Consider the following 21880-nt stretch of genomic DNA (forward strand, 5'->3'; position numbering starts at 1 on the left):
ACTAGAATCTTTGAATGTGCTATCAGGTATGGAAGTAGTGTAAAGCTGGTCACTCATCACACTAGATGCAAGAATCCCTGTGGCCATGTACTTTTAGGCAACACCACCATGTGTTGGTGGGAGCAGCATGGCAGGGGCAAATGTGGTCGACGTTACAATAATTTCATAACACATACATCACTTATATTAAAGCATTTATGTTGGTTACTTCAATATTGCAATACCAATTGAATGACTTGGCCGCAGTGCCTTATGAATTCACCAACAATAGAGCACCTTTGAAAGAGGGGGGAAAAAGTCAGGTAATAAAATGTGTATATATTTATTCACAAAACATCTTACTTCACTATACATGATCTTGAAATAATAGTCAGTGTCCTCTGAATTCCTATGTCAAGTGCTCATTCTTTGAAACACTTTGTAAAAGGTGAATACAACATACTGTATCTTGAGGAGAGAACGCCGACCTCAGAATTGGTGCAACATAACCCTCCTTCATACAATTGGCACAAATCATCGATATACTGCCTTCCTATAAAACTCTGCAGAATTCTAAAGATGAAACATTCTCAGATTCTGGTTCAGGCAATAGGATTATTTCTTACACATATGGGACAAACAGTACACCGAATACCACTGTCAAATAAAGAAATATACTTTTTTTATTAGACATTTCATAAAAATAAAATGTAAAACGTGGTAGATAAAGTATTATGTACATTGAGGTAAATTATAATTGAAAAAACATTGGTCTGTTGAGGTATAGTTAACATTTTTCGATTGTGTTTTTACCCTTTTAGCCAAACTTCACATTGTTCCATTTCCTCCCTTTTCAGCAGAATCATGGGAGCACATATGGTGGACTTTGAATATGGTTCCATATAACATTCTAGATAAGTGAAAAGTGGGCATTGGGAGAAATAAGAAGGCTCTTTTGTACTGGAGCCAGCATGTAGTAGCACATACTGCAGCTACTTGACACTTAAAAGCTACTGCAGAACATGTGATAAAGATGTCAGTGGAACTGTAGTGGAAATTCTAACCATAAGGGAAGAGAGACAAAATTGTTGTTTGAAGAATTTAATTATAAGATTTGCAAAAATGGAGCGGTCAACAATCCACTCAACAGTGCAGTTAAAAGCCCAACGAACAGTGGCTCTCAGCTTTTAGAGAAATGTCCATCCTCTTTGTCTATGTTGCAGTTAGCAGATGTGTGCAAACAGGGGTGGGGAACATGGTGTATAAGAGGCGTTTAGCTTGTCTGTGCAGATTAAGACAGCTGACGTTGCCACCATTGTCTGTTACTTCCTGCAAGTTTACACACAGAGGAGTTCTTGCAGATAGTACAAACGAGATGTCACATACTGCGGTTGCACCCAGCTCTTATCTGTACGCCCAGACTTATGACTAAGACACACAAGACAAGGCTGCATCAGCAAGAAAAACACTAGCATATAACACAAGAAGTAAAACACAGGATAGCATGACTGATTTTGTCATTTTCCACAACAGAACTTTCAGGTTGGATCCCAATTATCAAATACTGTACGTTTCACAATGGTTTGCTTTCCAGAAACATTTTTAAAATTCTGTTTCACAATCTGTACTACACAGCAGAGCTTAAATATCAATTTCCAATTTTGCGGTTGCATCAGAAGCCCACTACTAAATATGAATGCCTTGCTGCCTGCCTGCCTCACTGGTCGTTTTCCCCTTCTGCTAACCAGAGCATCTCATTCAGTACACAACTGCGGGGCACTTCCTCGTTTAGTGCTTGAGTTCAGGTCAGTGACAGCAGTAATCATGCCTGTATAATGATGGCTACATACTGTATCACTGGCAGAATGGGGAATTCAGTGACACACACTAGTTAAACTAAACTAATGGGGAATAGTACAGTATACAGGTATAAAGCACCATACATGACATAAACAACACACCACATTTGTAGATTATAGAACAATTGGGAAAGGAAATATCGTAAAACATTGACATTGGAGGGGGTAAATACAAGGTTCCTGGTGAACACTACACTAGCACATAGTGAGCATAGTTAGTGGAGTCCATAGTTAGTGGAGTCCTGCTGCTAGGGACTCAGAGGCGGTTGATGTTGCTGAGAGGAGTACCTGGATGTTTCTAGCTTCAGAAAAGTCAAATGCTGCTTCAGAAAGTGAAAGGCTGCTGGTGATTTGAGACAGAAGAATGCGGTAGAAAGTAACATTTTTTGATGAGTAAATGACAACGGTTGCATCTTGTGTTCCACTGTAAAATAACAATACTTTTTTTGGTTCAACAAACAGTATATTATAGCAGCAATATTCTTCACCTCAAGTCGGATGAATGTGACCAAAAAACACAATCTATTGTTTTTCATCCACATGATGCCTGGTTGACCAGTTCTGCATTCAATGTATGGCACAACATTTAAAGGGTGTTTTGGTTGGTTAAAGCAGGGTATGCTGTAAACGTGCTGAAAGACAAAAACCAACACAACACAGTAGCAGATATGAATGCATGTGCCTTTGTCAAAAATATATATTAAAAAAAATAACACTACTCGTCAAACAAAATGCTATGGCACTTATTGACGAGCATCCATCTGAACTCACTTCATCCTATTGTAGTCTACCTCAGAAGTGGGATTAGGTCTATCTCCTATTTGGGATTAGGATTTTATTTTTTTGATCATGTAAGACAACAATTCCCAAAAGTGCATTCCTTACTGCTGAAGCGATATGTCTACAGAATTTCCTTTACGCGCTTAAATTCATGTTTACTGTGTTTTGTCCTATTGGAAAATAAGAAGTGAGGTCACATGATCAAATCTATAAGTTTAAAAGTATAAGGATATTACCAACTAATAAATTAACATTTCGTTTTTTCTTTCATGCCAACAACGAAAGATCAACTACAGGACCTGTATAGGACTCAAGGGGCTTTCTCAGGTCAAGGTAGAGCTGTACACATCTCTAAGATATACAAATGTACATTCTTGTTTGAAATGTTATGCCCATAGATATGTGAAATCTCATTGACATAAAAGCAATAAAAGTATGCAGGAAATAAAAAAGCCTACATAATGTAGCTCCATCAATGCCTTCCCTTAAAACTGTACAGGATGCATTACTGCTGAGAAGAGTGACAGGTAAACTGGTATCATGGTGTTGCTTAGGCCTAATGGCAACCCTGGGGTTTATTCATTAGTGCACACCTTAGCAAAATGTTTAAAAACATTTATCTTATTAGATACATTTAGTCCAGGTAGACCCACCCTGTTTCAGTCCATTTCCGTCCGTTTGGTGCCTAATGAATACGACCCTGATCTCCACTGCATCATTTCCTATGGCAGTGGGAGGAGCCATTTGTTCAGAGAACCTCCTACTACTACATTAACATATGATTGGATGACTGATTCAGAGAACTTCCTGGTTGTGGTTGAAATAACAAAAGAGCAGTTTGTATAAAATAGAGGTACATGTATATCTATCAGCGTAGATGTACTGCATGTACACATGCATACAGAATATACACCTGTATACACACACCAAAATGCATTGGAATTGAGTACACCCATATACAACCACTCATATACAGTGCATTCAGAAAGTATTCAGACCCCTTGACTTTTTCCACATCTTGTTACGTTACAGCCTTATTTTAAAATTGATTAAATACATTTTCCACTAATCAATCTACACATAATACCTCACAACAACAAAGTGAACACGGCTTTTTTGAAAGTTTTGCACATTTAATAAAAATAAAAAACAGAAAAATCTTACTTACATAAGTATTCAGACCCTTTGCTATGAGAGTCGAACATTGAGGTCCGGTGAATCCTGTTTCCATTGATCATCATTGAGATGTTTCTACAACTTGAACGGAGTCCACCTGCGGTAAATTAAATTGATTGGAAATGATTTGGAAAGACACACACCTGTCTATATAAGATGACAGTGCACCTCAGAGCAAAAATTAGGTTGAAGAAATTGTCCGTAGAGCACCGAGACAGGATTGTGTAGAGTCAAGGAAGGTCTCCATCATTCTTATAATGAAAGAAGTTTGCAACCAACAATACTCTTCCTAGAGCTGGCCACCCAGCTAAACTGAGCAATCGGGAGAGAAGGGCCTTGGTCATGGATGTGGCCAAGAACCCAATGGTCACTCTGACAGAGCTCCCGAGTGGTGCAATGGTCTAAGGCTAGCAGTGCCACTAGAGATCCTGGTTCGAGTCCAGGCTCTGTCGCAGCCAGCATCGACCGGGAGACCCATGGGGTGGCGCACAATTGGCCCAGCGTCGTCAGGGTTAGGCAAGGGTTTGACTGGCAGGGATGTTCTTGTCCCATGAGCCCTCTAGCGACTCCTGTGGTGGGCCAGGCGCAATGCACGCTGACACGGTCGCCAGGTGTATGGTGTTTCCTCCGACATATTGGTGTGGCTGGCTTCCGGGTTAAGTGGGCATTGTGTCAAGAAGAAGGGCAGCTTGGCTGGGTTGTGTTGTGTTTCGGAGGACGTACAGCTCTCAACCTTCACCTCTTCCTAGTCTGTATGGGAATTGCAGCGATGAGACAAGACCAACTACCAATTGGATGCCATGGAATTGGGGAGAAAAAAGTTGTAAACTTTTAAATTATAAAAAAAGATAGATATCTTTGCAGGAATCCACCAAATCAGGCCTTTATGGTAGAGTGGCCAGATGTAACCAAGATTGCGTCACATCTGGCGGAAACCTGGCACCATCCCTACGGTGAAGCATGGTGGTGGCAGTATCATGCTCTGGGGATGTTTTTCAGTGGCTAGGACTGGGAGACTTGTCACGATCAAAGTAAAGATGAACAGAGCAAAGTACAGACAGATCCTTGATGAAAACCTGCTCCAGAGTGCTCAGGACCTCAAATTGGGGCGAAGGTTCACGTTCCAACCGAACAAGGACCCTAAGCACAGAGCCAAGACAATGCAAGAGTGGCTTCGGGAAAAGTCTGTGAATATCCTTGAGTGGCCCAGCCAGAGCCCGGACTTGAACCCGATCAAACAATTCTGAAGAGACCTGAAAATAGCTGTGCAGCAACACTCCCCATCCAAGTTTTTTTTAAATATACATTTGCAAACATTCATACAGAAAAATTGCTTCGTCATTATGGGTACTGTGTGTACGGTAGATTGATCAGTGGGGAAAAAATAATTTAATCAATTTTAGAATACGGCTGTAACGTAACAAATGTGGAATAAGTCAAGGGGTCTGAATACTGTCTGTATACACTGTATACACTTTAAGGAACATATATACATAGCAATGAACAAGATATTGCATATTTCACTGCATATTTGACAAAGCTTAATGAGGTCATGTTCTGTTTTGCTTGACAAAACACATAAAAAAATATGGATCTGGCATCTGTAAAATAAACATTTTAAGGTGAAAGATATGAAGTGAAATCAAGAAATTCATATAAGTAACACTTAATCATGTTTAAACAAAACACTTAAATAGACACTGACCTTGAGAGGTATATCAAAATTTAGAATTTCTTTCAATGCATATTTTCTTTGATTCAGGATATTTGCAATGGAATTCCTACAGGAGGTTCCAATAAAGTCCAGCGTTTCTTGCATGGGGTAAAGAAAGAAGAGATGGATACAGTCAGGCAAAACAACGGGAGGGACAGGAGGTTGTGTCTCTGCATCCAGAGTCTAGAATGTTATCCAGAATCCACCCATGTCCTGATGCAATCTCAGAGGAGAACAGAGAAGAGCAGAGAAGCAATCTCCAATCAGCCTTGAAGGAATGAGACATTGAAAGGTACACACACCCACCTGAATTGTACTATCCCCTCCCTTCCTCTTCAGAGAAAGAGATGTCGAAGAGAACAGCACATAGCGATGGGGACAGAAAGAAAGTCCAGACAGACAGGTAGTCTTGACCCTCTAGTCTACATCTTGATGCCCTCTTGCTGGCTGAGCTGGGACAGGGACTTCTTGATGCGCAGCGCGGTGAGGCGGGCCGCCCCGTTGGAGTACCAACACTCCCTCATGATCTTAGCCATCACTCGCAGCACCTGGGGAGGGGACAGAGGCAGGGGAGACAGTGGGTCAATATCACAAGCAGCAATAACACACCCACATTTTGTTTTGCAAGTTGTTGAGCACCAATCATTGAGTATACACCATGTCTGTAGCAATGTCACAATTAGAGTTGCAAAGCTACTGGTAATTTACCAGAATCTTCAGTATTTTTGGTAATTAACAGAAGTTCTATGGCAATCTATCATAACTTTGGTAATTTGTAATAGAATATTAAAAAAATATAATGTTTTATTCATAATTGGTGTTCATCTTTTATATCTGTGTCCACATCGACTATGAATTTCTAGTAGATAGACCATATGGTTCCAGAGAAAATAGCCTAATTAATGAAAAAAAATACATTAATTATCAATGGGATTATTTTCATTTACCTCTGAAACTTGTCCAACTATTTTCACAACTGCCACCAGTTTGAAACCAAAACATTGACAAGTACATATTGACAACGTAAAATTAATAAGTGTCTAAAAATATTAAGCATATTTCATGCGGAATCTATCATACTAAACATAAATGGTATTCACTAAATGTATAGTTTTACAGCTTTTTCATCATGTTTAATTATTTCATATATTTTACCTGTGATAAAGCCACAGACGGACAGAGATAATTACCTGTGATAATCTAAAGTACAACAAACAACCACTAGATGTCTTGTGATAGATTTCATAAAATCCTTGGAAGATACCAAAATGCTGGTAGTTTACTGGTAAACTTCTGAATATATACCCAGTAATATACCCTCCCTTTGCAACCAAAGTCACAATGTCATTCTTTGAAGTAGAATCACTGTTGATGTGCAAGAACTCATGAACGTGAGAGAGATAAACAGTGACAGAGACTCAGAGGCATGGTGTTGAAACTGCAGCAGAAGTCTGAACTAAGACTTCAACCCATAGTCCGCACGTCTCAGCAATGACAACGTTACCCTGTAAGCAATGGAGACACAATGGAGCTCTGACGTGAAGAGGCTGGTCAGACTTACAACATCCAGGCCACAGCCACAAGCCTGAATACCAATCCACAGCATCCCTATTTATCAATCCCCCGATCGCCGCCAAAGTGGTCAGGTGGTCCTGACCACTCCTGTTGATGTGTCAGTGATTCTACGGTGTTGAATGCAGGGCTGTAAATCAGCAGTATGCCCGGACACTGAACGCCTACTGTGAAGCATGAGCTGAGGCAGCGGATCGGACAGTGACGACGGTGCAGGACGAACTGGCCAATAGACTTTGTGCTAAAAATAACAGACAGGACATTGACATAACGACTTGGATAAATCAAAGATATTCTCAGTAGCTAATAGACAGAGTTTATGCCTGAAAAGTTTATAACAAAACTACTATTGCCAACCTGTTACCTGCCTAACCTGCTCGCTCTCGGGAAAAGGCCAAATAAGCACCTAAGTAGGCCTAAGCAATAGCCCAAAATACATTTAAACCATAAACACATCATTTTCCATGGAAATTTCAACACATCATAAACAACGTTATTCCTATCAACTAATATATATTCCTTGAAAACTCGCACATCACGCAAATTATTCTGCAATGGCACGTCAACAGGGATACAGTACAGTGTTTCAAACAAACACATCTTTAAATTAAATAAACACCATAATTATTCTTCAACCAACACTTTGATTGTTCTTCTAATAACATATTTCACATTGCTAGAGCATGTACTATTAAATGGGCAGCTTTAAGCACAGCAGAAACATTGGCTCTGTGCTTAGGGTCGTTGTCCTGTTGGAAGGTAAACCGTCACCCCAGTTTGAGGTCCTGAGCACTCTGGAGCAGGTTTTCATCATGGCTATTTCTGTACTTTGCTCCCTTCATCTTTGCCTCAATCCTGACTAGTCTCACTGCCGCTGAAAAACATCCCCAGAGCATGATGCTAGGCATTCAGGCCAAAGAGTTCAATCTTGGTTTCAACAGACCAGAGAATCTTGTTTATCATGGTCTGTGAGTCTTTCAGTGCCTTTTGGCAAACTCCAAGCGGGCTGTCGTGTGCCTTTTACTGAGGAGTGGCGTCCGTCTGGCCACTACCATAAAGGCCTGATTGGTGGAGTGCTGCAGAGAGGGTTATCCTTCTGTAAGGTTCTCCTATCTAAACAGAAGAACTGCAGAGCTCTGTCAGAGTGTGACAGTCAGGTTCTTGGTCACCTCCCTGACCAAGGCCTTTCTCCCCCGCTTGCTCAGTTTAGATGGGAGGCCAGCTCTAGGAAGAGTCTTGGTGGTTCCAAACTTCTTCCCTTTAAGAATGATGGGAGTGTTCTTTGGGACCTTCAATGCGGCAAAATATTTTTGGTTCCCTTTTCCAGATCTGTGTGTCGACACAAATCCTGTCTCAGAGCTCTACAGAGAATTCCTTCGATCTCATGGCTTGGTTATTGCTCTGACATGCACTGTCAACTGTGGGACTTTATATAGACAGGTGTGTGCCTTTCCAAATCATGTCCAATCAATTGAATTTACAACAGATGGACTCCAATCAAGTTGTAGAAACATCTTAAGGATGATCAATGGAAACAGGATGTACCGGAGATCAATTTCGAGTCTCATAGCAAAGGATCTGAATACTTAAGTTATCTGTTTTTTATTTTTAATACATTTGCAAATGTCAAAAAAATCTGTTTTGGCTTCGTCATTATGGGATATTGTGTGTAGATTGCTGAGGAAAAATATTTATTTATCAACTTCATAATAGCGCTTTTACGTAACAAAATGTGGAAGAAGTCAAAGGGTCTGAATACTTTCCGAAGCCACCGTTTATGAACGGGAGTCGGCATTTAGCATTCAACTTCTTCTAAACTTGAAAAGGGACTACTTCTAAATGTTATGTAGCAAAAACAGCCAAATATCAAAATCTAACATTGGTAACCACATTGTGGGCCTGTTACAATACATCAATGGTGATGGATGACCAATATACAGTGGTGTAAAGTACTTAAGTGGTACTTTAAAGTATTTTTACTTAAGTCGTTTTTTTGGGTATCTGTACTTCACTATTTATACATTATTGACAACTTTCACCTCACTACATTCCTAAAGAAAATAATGTACTTTTTACTCCATACATTTTCCTTGACACCCAAAGGTACTCGTTACACTGTAAATGCTTAGCAGGACAGGGAAATGGTCCATTCACACACTTATCAAGAGAACATGTGGTCATACCTACTGCCTCTGACCTGGTGACACCACAAGATTTGTTTGTAAATGATGGCTGAGTGTTCGATTGTGCCCCTGCTATCCGTACATTATAAAAACCAAGAAAATGGTGCCGTCTAGTTTGCTTAATATAAGGAATTTGAAATTATTTATACTTTTGACACTTAAATATATTTGAGCAATTACATTTACTTTTGATATTTAAGTATATTTAACTCAAGTAGTATTTTACTGGGAGACTTTCACTTGAGTCATTTTCTATTCATCTTTATTTTGTACTCAAGTATGAAAATCGGACACTTTTTCCACCACTGCCAATGTCCCATTTGTTAGATCAGACTTGTTGCATGTGCACCAATCCGGCGTCTTTCTATCCCCACGGTCTCTGTTCCATTGACGTCTTTACCGCATCTTATAATAAACATAGTTCCTGAACCAACCATGCGTTTCATTGTCGAGATGTCATGGACATGTGCTCCGCTTCAGAACCAGTGGTCTGTGTGAATGCTTTGCTTATTAGAGGAGACAGCTACACAACATGACCCTGGCTGGAACAGACCTGTCTAGACATCCAGATAAACTCATTCTCTTAACTAAAGGCTGCTGCTACGTGTATGTATGTATGCCGGCGGCTCACACCCACGCAGCCGAGCTGTGGAAATGTTTATGACTTTTAACATTGGCAACATTAGAGACAGAGAGAGAAAGCTCAGCACTGCTGAACGAACACCAGTCCATCTCCAGATTTAAAGTGAGGAGCAGCATAGACAAGGGCAGAGAGATGAGTCTCCTATTCATATCTTTGAATGTGTCCCTGATGTGCTCTTTGGGTCAATTTAGCATATCAGCTTTGAGTGATTTAAAACCGCTAATTTCTGCCTTGTTTCTCCAACCGCAGACAGAGAGAACAGAACAGACTGATGGGCCATTTAATATTAACAAGCTTGGCCATCAATCCAGTTGTTTGCTTTACAGCTGACCTGGGATGCTGATGCTCTGGCAGCAGCCATTGTAACCTTGCAGGGGATGATGATTTGATTAGGAAGCTGTATTACTGCAAATTGGATGTAATCTAATTGTCTGTTCTCCAGCAATACAAAGTGCATCAATAAAGACAGAGGAGCGGGAGAGTGGATCTAGTGATGATGAAGTGGGAAGGCTGTTTGCAGGAGACCGAAAGGAGAGTAGAGACAAAACAATGGAGAAAGAGAGAGAGGGGGAGAAAGCAAGAGACGAAGACAGAGCAGAGGTAGACAGACAAATGGAGAAAGTGGGCGAGAAACAAAATGCATGATATTCCTAAGGGCAGTGCCTAAAGGTAAGAAGTGCATGGTGTCATACCTCGCAGCTCTGCCACCTGTTGGGGATGTTGGCCCGTAGTTTCTGGTCACACACCACCCTCCTCATCTCCTCAACCGAGGGGTCTGGCTGGACCAGGTCATAGTAGGGCAGCTGGTAGTCCTCGTGGATACCTGGGGGGGGCAACAGACACAGGATTGGCTTAGACAAAGGCTTACACAGAACAAAGGCCAATGCCAATCTAAGAACACAGGCCAAAGGCAATCTACGATACAATTCTGACAGAAAACGTTGAAAATATCAGAGAATGACAAATGTGTTGACACCAAGCCTTAAAGGGACAGATCAGAGAAGAGTCAGAGTCCCGCAGATCCAAAGCCTTTTGTGTCAGTGGCTGGCTGCTCTGTGTAATGGACTTGATGCTTCAGAATTAGCCAAGGTCCTTGGGGCCAAAACAAGTGGGAGCTAAAAGGAGCATAGTGTTAACTCACCTCCTATTGAGCATCTCCGTGCGATCTCCCAAAACACCAGGCCCATGGCATAGATATCTGCCCGCTTGAATGACTCAAAATGCTTCATGTTTATGGAGTCATCCAGGACTTCAGGGGCCATGTACCTGAGGAGACATTCACCAGACAGTTCCCTTTAGCCTCTCAGACAGTGTGACAACATGATCTCATTATTCTCAGAGTATCTTGAGTGACCCTGTACACTCTCAAGTCTATTGTCCAGTCCTTCACTACATGATGATCTGATCGAGGCGAGCCTTGCAGTGTTGTCAGGAGAGTGGGAGCTTGCAGTGTCCTTCTTAGCTCAGGTGGTCCTTCTGCAGCTCAGTTGGTAGAGCACGGCGCTTGAGAGGGAAAGTGGGGAGAGTAGAATGTATGCACACATGACTGTAAGTCGCTTTGGATAAAAGCGTCTGCTAAATGGCATATATTATTATTATATTATTATTATTATTTAAATAGCGCGAGAGAAATAGAGCGCGCGAGCAAGACCGAGCGAGAGAGAGGGGCTGTAGTAGGTTAGAGTTCACGGTCCATCACCGTGTACATGAAAGGACAGGAAGGGCAGAGTGTGGCAAGAATACAAAGCCAGGCGACACATTAGCACACTGTCAGTGACTGCAGCGCCGCCTGGTGGGGTGAAAATGCTGTTGGAGGCCCCAGGGGACAGTGGTGGTGAGATGGGGGGGAAGGGATGGTGTGTGTGTGTGTGGGTTAGTTCTTCTGTCCTTGTGGGGAGCTAAAATCCTCAAACGTCCCCACAAGGATAGTAAAACAAGGAACATTTCCATGTCCCCATGAGGACAAAGGCTATTTTAAGTTTAGAGATTAGGTTTAGGTTATGGGTTGTTAGGGTTAGTTTTGGGGTTAGGGAAAATAGGATTTTGAACGGAAATGTAATTTTAGGTCTCCACAAGGACAGAAGATCATAATGTGTGTTTGCACATGTCAGTGTGTGTGAGCTTGTGTGTGAGCTTGTGTGTGAGCTTGTGTGTGTGTTAAAGTGGGGTTGACAGCACACACAGAAAGACCGCATCAGTGAAGCGGATTAGCTGGTGCCTGCTGGTGAGCGCTGTGACCAGTCAAGCCCCACAGCACTGCTCGACATGCCCCGCGCTGCAACACTTCAGCTTCAACCTTCCTCCCTCACACGACAGTCTTCCTTTCACACTTCCCCTCACACCCCCTTCTTCCATCCCTCTGTATAGCATAAGCCTGACACATTGTTGTACACGTAACCATTTTCACATCCTCATCTACTCTTTTACACATCCTTGTCCATTCCTTATATCATTGTGGGAACGACACTGGACACTGTCTTCTTAATTAAGATACCTACAGTTGAAGTCGGAAGTTTACATGCACCTTATCCAAATACATTTAAACTCAGTTTTTCACAATTCCTGACATTTAATCCCAGTAACAATTCCCTGTTTTGGGTCAGTTAGGATCACCACTTTATTTTAAGAATGTGAAATGTCAGTATAATAGCAGAGGGAATGACTTATTTCAGCTTTTATTTCTTTCATCACATTCCCAGTGGGTCAGAAGTTTACAAACACTCAATTAGTATTTGGTAGCATTGCCTTTTATTTGTTTAACTTGGGTCAAACATTTCAAGTAGCCTTCCACAAGCTTCCCACAATAAGTTGGGTGAATATTGGCCCATTCCTCCTGACAGAGCTGGTGTAACTGAGTCAGGTTTGTAGGCCTCCTTGCTCGCACAAGCTTTTTCAGTTGTGCCATCAAATTTTCTATGGGATTGAGGTCAGGGCTTTGTGATGGCCACTCCAATACCTTGACGTTGTTGTCCTTAAGCCATTTTTCCACAACTTTGGAAGTATGCTTGGGGTCAATGTCCATTTGGAAGAACCATTTGCGACCAAGCTTTAACTTCCTGATTGATGTCGATTCAATATATCCACATAATTTTCATCCCTCATGATGCCATCTATTTTGTGAAGTGCACCAGTCCGTCCTGCAGCAAAGAACCCCCAAAACATGATGCTAACACCCCCGTGCTTAACGTTTGGGATGGTGTTCTTCGGCTTGCAAGCCTCCACATTTTTCATCCTAACATAACAATGGTCATTATAGCCAAACAGTTCTATTTTTGTTTCATCAGACCGGAGGACATTTCCCCAAAAAGTACAATCTTTGCCCCCATGTGCAGTTGCAAACCGTAGTCTGGCCTTTTTTAGGGCGGTTTTGAAGGAGTGGCTTCTTGCTTGCTGAGCGGCCTTTCAGGTTATGTCGATATTAGACTCGTTTTACTGTGGATGTAGATACTTTTCTACCCGTTTCCTCCAGCATCTTCACAAGGTCCTTTGCTGTTGTTCTGGGATTGATTTGCACTTTTCGCACCAAAGTACATTAATTTCCAGGAGACAGAACGCATCTCCTTCCTGAGCGTTATGAGGGCTGCTTGGTCCGATGGTGTTTATACTTGCATACTATTTTTTGTACAGATGAACTTGGTACCATCAGGCATTTGGAAATTTCTCCCAAGGATGAAACAGACTTGTGGAGGTCTACAATTTGTTTTCTGAGGTCTTGGCTGATTTCTTTTGATTTTCCCATGATGTCACACAAAGAGGCACTGGGTTGGAAGGTAGGCCTTGAAATACATCTACAGGTACACCTCCAATTGACTCAAATGATGTCAATTAGCCTATCAGAAGCTTCTAAAGCCATGACATAATTCTCTGGAATTTTCCAAGCTGTTTAAAGGCACAGTCAACTTAGTGTATGTAAACTTCTGACTCACTGGAATTGTGATACAGTGAATTAAGTGAAATAAACTGTCTTAACAATTGTTGAAAAAATGACTTGTGTCACACACAAAGTAGATGTCTTAACTGTCTTGCCAAAACTATAGTTTGTTAAAAATACATTTGTGGAGTGGTTGAAAAACTAGTTTTAATGACTCCAACCTAAGTGTATGTAAACTTCCGACTTAAACTGTAAACAATGAACATTAGTGATAAATGGCGTTAATCACGCAAATAAAAGTAATGCAGGCGATACCTTAAAGCGGTAATCAGCAGTAGAAACAATAACAAAGGGTCTCACCCCTGGTTCAGTAAACAGCTGAGGGAGGGGGCTGGAGAAATTGAATCACTCTCAAATTCATAGACCGAGCTATGGATGCAAGAATTCACCATTCATGATATCAAAATGATCGTTTTAACCATGTTTTACACTGTTATCCGAGAAGTGTAATGGATCAATCGGATCAGATAGCGATACTTTGCCAACACGCTCCTTCCACTGAGCGGATTAAGATTTCAGAGATAACGCTGTATCCACTCAGCAGTCTCTCTCGTCATCACTCCTCCGCTCTCTCTATCACTCACAGGCATCCAATGTCAACAGGCCCAATGACTCAGATGTCATTTTCCCTGAGCCTCAGCCCAAGACAGACTCAATACTGACAGCACTCCAATGAGGGCATACACAGCCGTGTGGATTAAGGGACCCGAGCAAAATAATGTAACCTAATTGAGTTCTACCTAATCTTAAGTAAAATAAAATTTGATTTGATTTGAAGTAGTTGTCGCATTACGTGAGGTTTCTCTCTCTTTATCCCTCTGTGTGTGTGTCCATTTCTGTGTTTTCAGTTTATGTGTGTTTCTCCCTCTGTGTGTATCGCAGACACTTGTTTCTCTGGCCGTGCAGGCAGTCACCTCTTGGTTCCAACTCTGTGATTGGGGGCGATGTCGATGGTGTCAGTGGCAGAGTCATGCCGGACAGCCAATCCCAGGTCAGCGATGCAGCAAGTACCATTCTTCTTCACCAGGATGTTCTTAGACTTCAGGTCGCGGTGGGCGATGGCAGGTTTACCTGTGGGGAGGAGAACAGGGGGAAGTGTGTAAATGGAGAGAGAGCGCGAGAGCGAGCGGAGGAGAGAGAGAGAGAAGAGGAAAAGGAAGAGAGATGCAGAGAAAGGAATATCTGAGTGCAGAGTAAAACCACTACATTTCATAACTATGTACATGTTATGTGGATACATATGCTATACGAAGTACATTAAGAGCCACATTTTGATTGGTCCTCCTCACCTTGCGTGCCAACAATCTCCATGTGCAGGTGAGCCAGGCCGCTGGAGGTGGACAGGGACAGCTTGATCATGCCCTCCACTGTCACCGTGTACCTGTTCAGGTAGTCAAAAAGGGAGCCGTGCTCATGGTAATCTGATACCAGCCACAATTGGGTCCACGTGCCGTTATCTGAGAGGATAGGAGAGAGAGAACAGTGAGAGAGTGAGTGAGAGAGAGACGTTAGGTGAGCTACACTTTACACAATGCCTGCATTTACAACAGATCATCAGAGAAACTCAATGAAACGCTGCCTGCTAGTATCCTGACTATACTATCTTGGTCCCAAATACACAGTTCCAACTTCTTGTCAAATTAAGAGCATCATTAGTCATAGAACATAGGATCAATACAGTCATGTTCAGTAGGGCACACTATCAAAACATTTTCCTACAGAAAATGAAAATCTGGGCTCTTATTGGACAAGTACCTCCCTGTTTCAAAAATGTTTCACTCTACTGAACACTACTCTGTTCCAATATTTCCTCTGACCTTTGTTGTCAGCGGCAATAAAGCCCAGGATGTTTTCATGGCGAAGCATGACTGTCTGGTAGATCTCGGCCTCACGGAACCACGAGCGCTCCTCCCGGGATGAGAAGATCTTAACGGCCACCTCCTCTCCTCGCCAGCGGCCCCGCCACACCTCCCCGAACCTCCCCTTTCCGATGCTCTCCTGCAGGATGATGGTCCTGGCTATGGTCCTCTGCACCAATAGGGGCAGACCTGTGGAGGGGTGGGTGGGGGGGGGTGGGGTTGTATGGAGAGGGAGCCCAGTTATTAGGAGGCCAGGGTTTTAGGAGAAGTTTGAAAGCAGTTCTATACAGCAAGGTGAGAGGAACTCACAACTGTGATATTGGTTGTGTGGAAGAGACACTGAAGAAACGGATTAAAAGCAGGCCATTGGATCCAAAAATGGAATGACTCTTTCTGTCGACAGATCCAATGTGTGCACAAGTCCAGAAGAACACTGAGGCAGACAGAGGTACAGTAGGAAGACTTCAACAGTCAGACCTGCAGCTACTCTCTGTTTCAAAGACGTCAAAATAAATATCTTCGGAAAATAGAACAAATGAATCACTGTCTGAATCCACAGTATCCTCTCATTCTGTACCTTGGAGGTCCTCTGTCTGTCTGGTTTCACCTGGTATACCGTACATGTATATAAAACAGTCTAGAGCCCTCAGTACTAGGGGGGGGGCAGGACAGTTTCCCACTCCCCCCTATTACTACTTGATTATCTGAATCAACAGTGTATTGCTAAGGCAAAAAAACTAAAGGTGCACCTGGGGGGAGAGGCATGAGAGGTGTTTGGGAAACCCTGTTCTAGAGCGTGCTTCTGCCCAAGTTCCAGGTGCATGGGTGGTCTGCATTATTTGACCTTCTCTTCAACCTGGACATTAAACTCAATGAGCAGAGCGAATAACCAGTAAGTTGGTGCCGGGGCAGAGAAAAACCAAATACTGTCACGACCTCGCCAACAATAGAAGGCTGATATCAAGTTGCTGAATAACTTTTCATCTCCAGTTCATGTTACAGCCATTATGGAATGATGGCCACAATTCTATTTTTCTGATTGAATTAGATTAATACGATTCTGTTTCCATGATTGAATGATTGTCCAGTCTCACCGGCTGCTAAACGGATGTATTACTGATGAAACACTCAGGTCTCAATCATTCGCTGATACATTCATAGCCAAGAACATTTCCGGCAGCTTATTGGCTCTCATTTACATCTTGCGGACCGCTCCATAGAAAACCACAGTATTGAAGAACTTCTTTATACAACCCATTTAGTATGAGAAACTGTAAGCGTTCCCACGGGCAGTATTGCAGCTCTATAGAAACAACTTCTAGGCATTTTCAGAACAACTTACATAACCCTGTCAGTAAATGTCATTTGAAAGTGCCTACAGTCAGACTTTGTGCATTGGGCTGATATAGCATCCCACCTTAAAATATATGGAATATACTTAAATCTATCCTAAGGGAGATTCTAGCACCCCGAGGTGCGAAAACTGCATTGGTAGGGAGAAGGGACACCGTTATGTTAATTTTTAGGAACATATGTACGAAGATAAAACCGAACATCTTGTACAAAGCTTTATCGGTACCATAGTAGAGCATGCTACACCTCCTCCATTAAACTCAATCTGTTTAAAACGTATCTCCCAAAGGGTGTGATGAATGTACAGTAGTACATAGAACTACAAAACCCACCTGATCCAGAGCCTGAGGTGGTCATGTCGTAGATGAGGTTTTTGAGGGTGTGGCCGTCAGCCAGGAAGGGGTGGTCCATGGCAGGGTCTTCCTCGTTGGGCACGCGGTGGTGGATAATCGAGCGGCTGTGGCACACATAGAACACCAGTAGCAGCACGAAACACAGCATACACACCGGCCCCGCGATGACGGCCGCCAGGGTCACTGGGCTCAGTGGAGGGGTACGGGCTGTGGGGACTGGAGGGGGGACGAGACTGGGGTTAGTGTTGTGCCATACTAACACACATGCATGGGACAGTGATAAAAAAAAGCAGGAACTGATAAGAGTTCCTTTGAAAACATTGCGACAGTCCGGTTTAAATTGAAATGCATTTCCTGATACTGGCTAGACTTTCTCTAATTGACTTGCTGAGAATCAGAGGAGTGCGATCTGAAACTTGAGGGTGATCAAATATTAATGGAACTTTAAGTCAGACACTTTGAGCTCTCAGAATAAGAGCTGTCGTGGGATTCCATTATGAAGCATCAAAAGTTCCTTCTGGAGCTTTTCAAATCATCCAACTGCCTGGCGACTGCAACCTGTCAAATCTTTCCAATAGTCACAGCTGCACACAGAGGACAGCTTAAGAATGGCCTTGCTATTACTGAATGACAGTATGGTGAGAGAGGATATCTAATGACTACCATACTGAGAAGCACAGCATGGAGGCAGTTCCAGACCCATGATCAAGAATGGGGGCAGTGAGGTGCTTCTTTCTGACCACAAGAGCAGAACCCGACAGACAGCGCGTCCAAGCAGAAACATTGCTTCAGATATATTCAGTGACATATAGTGCCACTTTCCCGAACACAGATTAAGACGGTCTTAAACTAAAATGCGTGTTCAATGGAATGTGTGTCCGTGTCCAGGATACTGGGTTTATAAATTGTAATTGTGACTCTCCCGCATGAGTGAGAGTGCTAGAAAAAGAAACAGGAAGAGCCTTGCGGGGAGAAAGTAAATAACTCATGAAGAAACATGGGTTGTTGCTGGGAGAATAATATCACTAACACAATCACCTCCTGTTCTTATAAAAATGACCTAACATCCAATAAATCCGAGCTGAAAAATGACTTGGGCCTGTGGCCTGTATGTATGGGTTCATATTTCAAAAAGCAGGTGACAGAAACTGAAAGAGGAGCAGGATGGGGGAAAGATTCAATTGTACTTATGCAGCGCGCGCACACACACAGTAACACAGACAATTCTGTGACATATTTTCAAGGTCCATGGTCCTTGAAAGTACAGGGAATGCTTTGTGCAGGAGACGTTGTAGAATAGTGAATGGAGGATCAAACATGCTTTAGAAATATATTGTCTCGCCGTCAGTTCTCTGCTTCGCTGTTTAGATTGAGTCACCCAGTACCACATATATACACCTAGCACCTACCCCCAAAACATTTTTTTGTACATCTGAAATGATTAGGAAAGTATATGGTAATATAATGGGCAACATTTTCATATTATGACTTCCTCCTTTCAGATCTACACAGATGCACTGCACATTAGGTAATTGCCTATGAGCTAGTATCCAATTTAGGACATGGCATGCATGTGAAAGATGATAGAGACCTGAGACATATCAGACACTTACATGTCTCTGAGTAGTCTTCTGGGTTGAGGTCTTTGTTACACATGTCTCTGTTGCAGCAGACAGGGACAACACCAGTGTTCTCCTTCTTGGAAGGGGCGCAGAAGAACGGCCTGTCTTTAGGGATGAGGTCTGCTTCCAGTAAACACCTGCTCCCCTGTGCCACCATCTTACTGCCCGACTTGACAAAGGACACAAAGCACAGGCCATCCGTGTAGCAGGTACTGTTACTACACCACTGGCAGTCGCACTGCAACGCTGAGAGAGGAGAAAGGGGATGGGTTTTAGTGAATATACAGAATATAGAAACAAAATCTGGTAAAAAGAAAGAAGTTCTTGTTCTGATAAAAGGAAGAAGTACATCTGATAATAAAGAAACGCATAGCCAAGTCAACACATTAACATTTTGTCTGGAATATGCACCAGTTCTGTCATATGAAAATTGTCACTCTTAGTGCACAACAGGTAGGGATGTTCTTTCAGAGCAGTAATTGCAGGATAAATGTGATAAGAGTGGATGTGGTTTGTAAGTACACAATGTGGTTGATACTGGGTTGCAACTGAAGACACCATAGAACACAGTAAGGGCTCAGGCACACCAATAGCGGTTTCTGGCCGAGAGGAATTAGCACCTCAGGTCTTCTGAACATAATTTGTGAGGCGAGTGAGCAACAATTTTACATGTAGAATCAGGTGAAAAATGGCATCAGTCAGACGTCTACAGAGGGGTGTCACTAAAACACTGAACAATCGGCAGATGAAGGCTAGATCAAAATTATGTGCGTTGTGTGTTACCCTAGAAGGAAAGACTTGCTAATGCCTTCACAGCAACAGGAGAATCCAGACTAGAGAGTTGTTATTGGTCAGCCTTTGGCCCCATAGCTCAGGTTACACAGGGATGGCTGGGAGAGGGGTGTGTATAGATCATGCAGAGCTGCAGCCAACACAAGCCAGATGTAGTTGACCTAGCACTACACCCAGCTTGCAGCAAGTGACTCAGCTCCTGTGATCTTACATACACAGCAAATTTGAGATCCGAATCTTAACATCCACAGTGTTAAAATGTAACACTTTCTTAGAAATTATATATGAACCACCAAAATAGTGTTAAACTAACACTTTACAAAGTGTTGACAAACTAACAACCCTACTATAGTGTTGGTCCCTAACACCATGGCTATTAAAGTTGATGCTGGTACACTTGTTACATACACAGTGTTAGGCCAAAACATATTTAGTTTTTTTTTGGGGGGGGGCTTATTTGCGTATTTCCCAGTATGCCTTTTGAATGAATGTGAGCGATAGCTGTGTCACCCATAACTGTATTTGATAGTGACAGAGACATGATGGTGGTTGCGTTCAATAAATTCTGCCCAAGTGAATGTGTTTGAATGAGCCACATCAGACCTGCAAGTCACAATATGCTGGCTATAATGAAATGTATAATATATATAGTCAAAGAGTTAACGGAAATTAACTCAACACAGTCGAGTAACACCACCACGCAGAGGTGATTCCACTGGGATTCAAATAACGTGTCAATTTCAATTTCACTGGTGTTAACCCCACTAGAATCACTCAGAACACTTACTGTATCTTAAAACCAAGACTGACACTTGCAAATTTACTGTGTAGGCTAGACACACTACACACACCGCAAAGGCACGCACAAAATACACAGACACACACACTGGATGCCCAACCTAGAACGGCCTCTCACCAAACCACAGGCTACAATTAAAGCAGTGTGGGACAGCAGGAAGTCTAGACGGACCTCTAGACCTCTGGCTTGAAACGAGCCCAGGGAGGGAGAGAGAGGGCGGCCATTAAAGGAACACTATCCGTAAATGAACTCTGCTGCATTCTTAGAGAGAGGATCTGGGGTAGGGACTTGAGAGGGAGCTGTAATGGCAGGAGTACTGCAGAGAGAGTCAGGAGAGGAGAGTTGTTTGTGAGAGAAAATTGGCAGGGGCAGTCTAATCATTTATCCTGTAGCACTGACTGAAGCATCCATCTATCTACTGCTCTCTCCATCTGCTTGGCAGAGACTGCTGAAAACATAAAAACAGAAGTATCGACCTAAATCTCCAAGCCCAAAAGAGAAAAGTTAGGATAAGTCGTTTTTTTCTTCAAAATTGCTTTTTTCGATCCATTTATCAAACGCTTAACATTGTGCCATTATATGAAAGAGATTCACAGGGGAGTTGGGTTTCAATAAATATTGGGTTCTGTACTATAGACCTTCAACTATTTAACAAAGGAGCTTTTTGAGGATCACGCATAGCCTTCAACATCTAATTGAAACACAGGCCTAGAGCATGCAAAGAAATTTATCCAGCACAGCCAACTCCGCTTGATTTGGCCTGCATGCATGTCCTACAAATGCCATGTAGCCTCTAAATTGGTGTGATCATTATCACACATCCAGGGCGGTGTGAGGAATGAGGATGAACCCTGCATGGCTCGCTGAGTCCCACTTCATCCTAAAATGTCTTGACATTCCCTCATACGGGCCCTGGTCAAAAGTAGTGGACTATGGAGAAATATGGTACCATTTGGGATGCAACCAGTCCATTGGAACAGGCAGGCCCCCAGGAGACCGATACGAATGAGGTGGCAGGTACTCCAAGTCGCTCTAAGTATCGCTGCCTAGAGTGCTTGCCTAATTCATTCGTGAATGGCCTGGCCTCTCCACATACCATCATTTACTGTAATCACCAGCCAGCTTCTCCTTCCTTCCTCCAAACTCCTTCCTTCCACTCTGCATTCCTTGCTTTGGTTCTTTCACTCCCCCACAACCACCTTACTTACCCAATCTCTAGGGGTTATTAGACAAATCAGTCAAATACTCCTTATTCTCTCCCACGG

General features: G+C 42.6%; 1 protein-coding gene across 1 annotated transcript in view; it reads right to left on the reverse strand.

Moving 5' to 3' along the window:
- Window positions 1-4388: 4388 nt before the first annotated feature.
- LOC124009394 (TGF-beta receptor type-1-like) overlaps window positions 4389-21880 on the reverse strand; it is a 51650-nt gene continuing 34158 nt past the window's right edge. The window contains exons 2-9 of the mRNA XM_046321188.1: window positions 19016-19270; window positions 17382-17618; window positions 15655-15885; window positions 15127-15294; window positions 14752-14908; window positions 11048-11172; window positions 10599-10729; window positions 4389-6056 (exon numbers count right to left, since the gene is read on the reverse strand). Coding sequence (XP_046177144.1) covers window positions 5931-6056; window positions 10599-10729; window positions 11048-11172; window positions 14752-14908; window positions 15127-15294; window positions 15655-15885; window positions 17382-17618; window positions 19016-19270 — 1430 coding nt within the window. The 3' untranslated portion in view covers window positions 4389-5930. The remainder of the gene's footprint in view (window positions 6057-10598; window positions 10730-11047; window positions 11173-14751; window positions 14909-15126; window positions 15295-15654; window positions 15886-17381; window positions 17619-19015; window positions 19271-21880) is intronic.

This window comes from Oncorhynchus gorbuscha, linkage group LG22, assembly GCF_021184085.1.
Source record: "Oncorhynchus gorbuscha isolate QuinsamMale2020 ecotype Even-year linkage group LG22, OgorEven_v1.0, whole genome shotgun sequence".
Taxonomy (NCBI): Eukaryota; Metazoa; Chordata; class Actinopteri; order Salmoniformes; family Salmonidae; genus Oncorhynchus; species Oncorhynchus gorbuscha.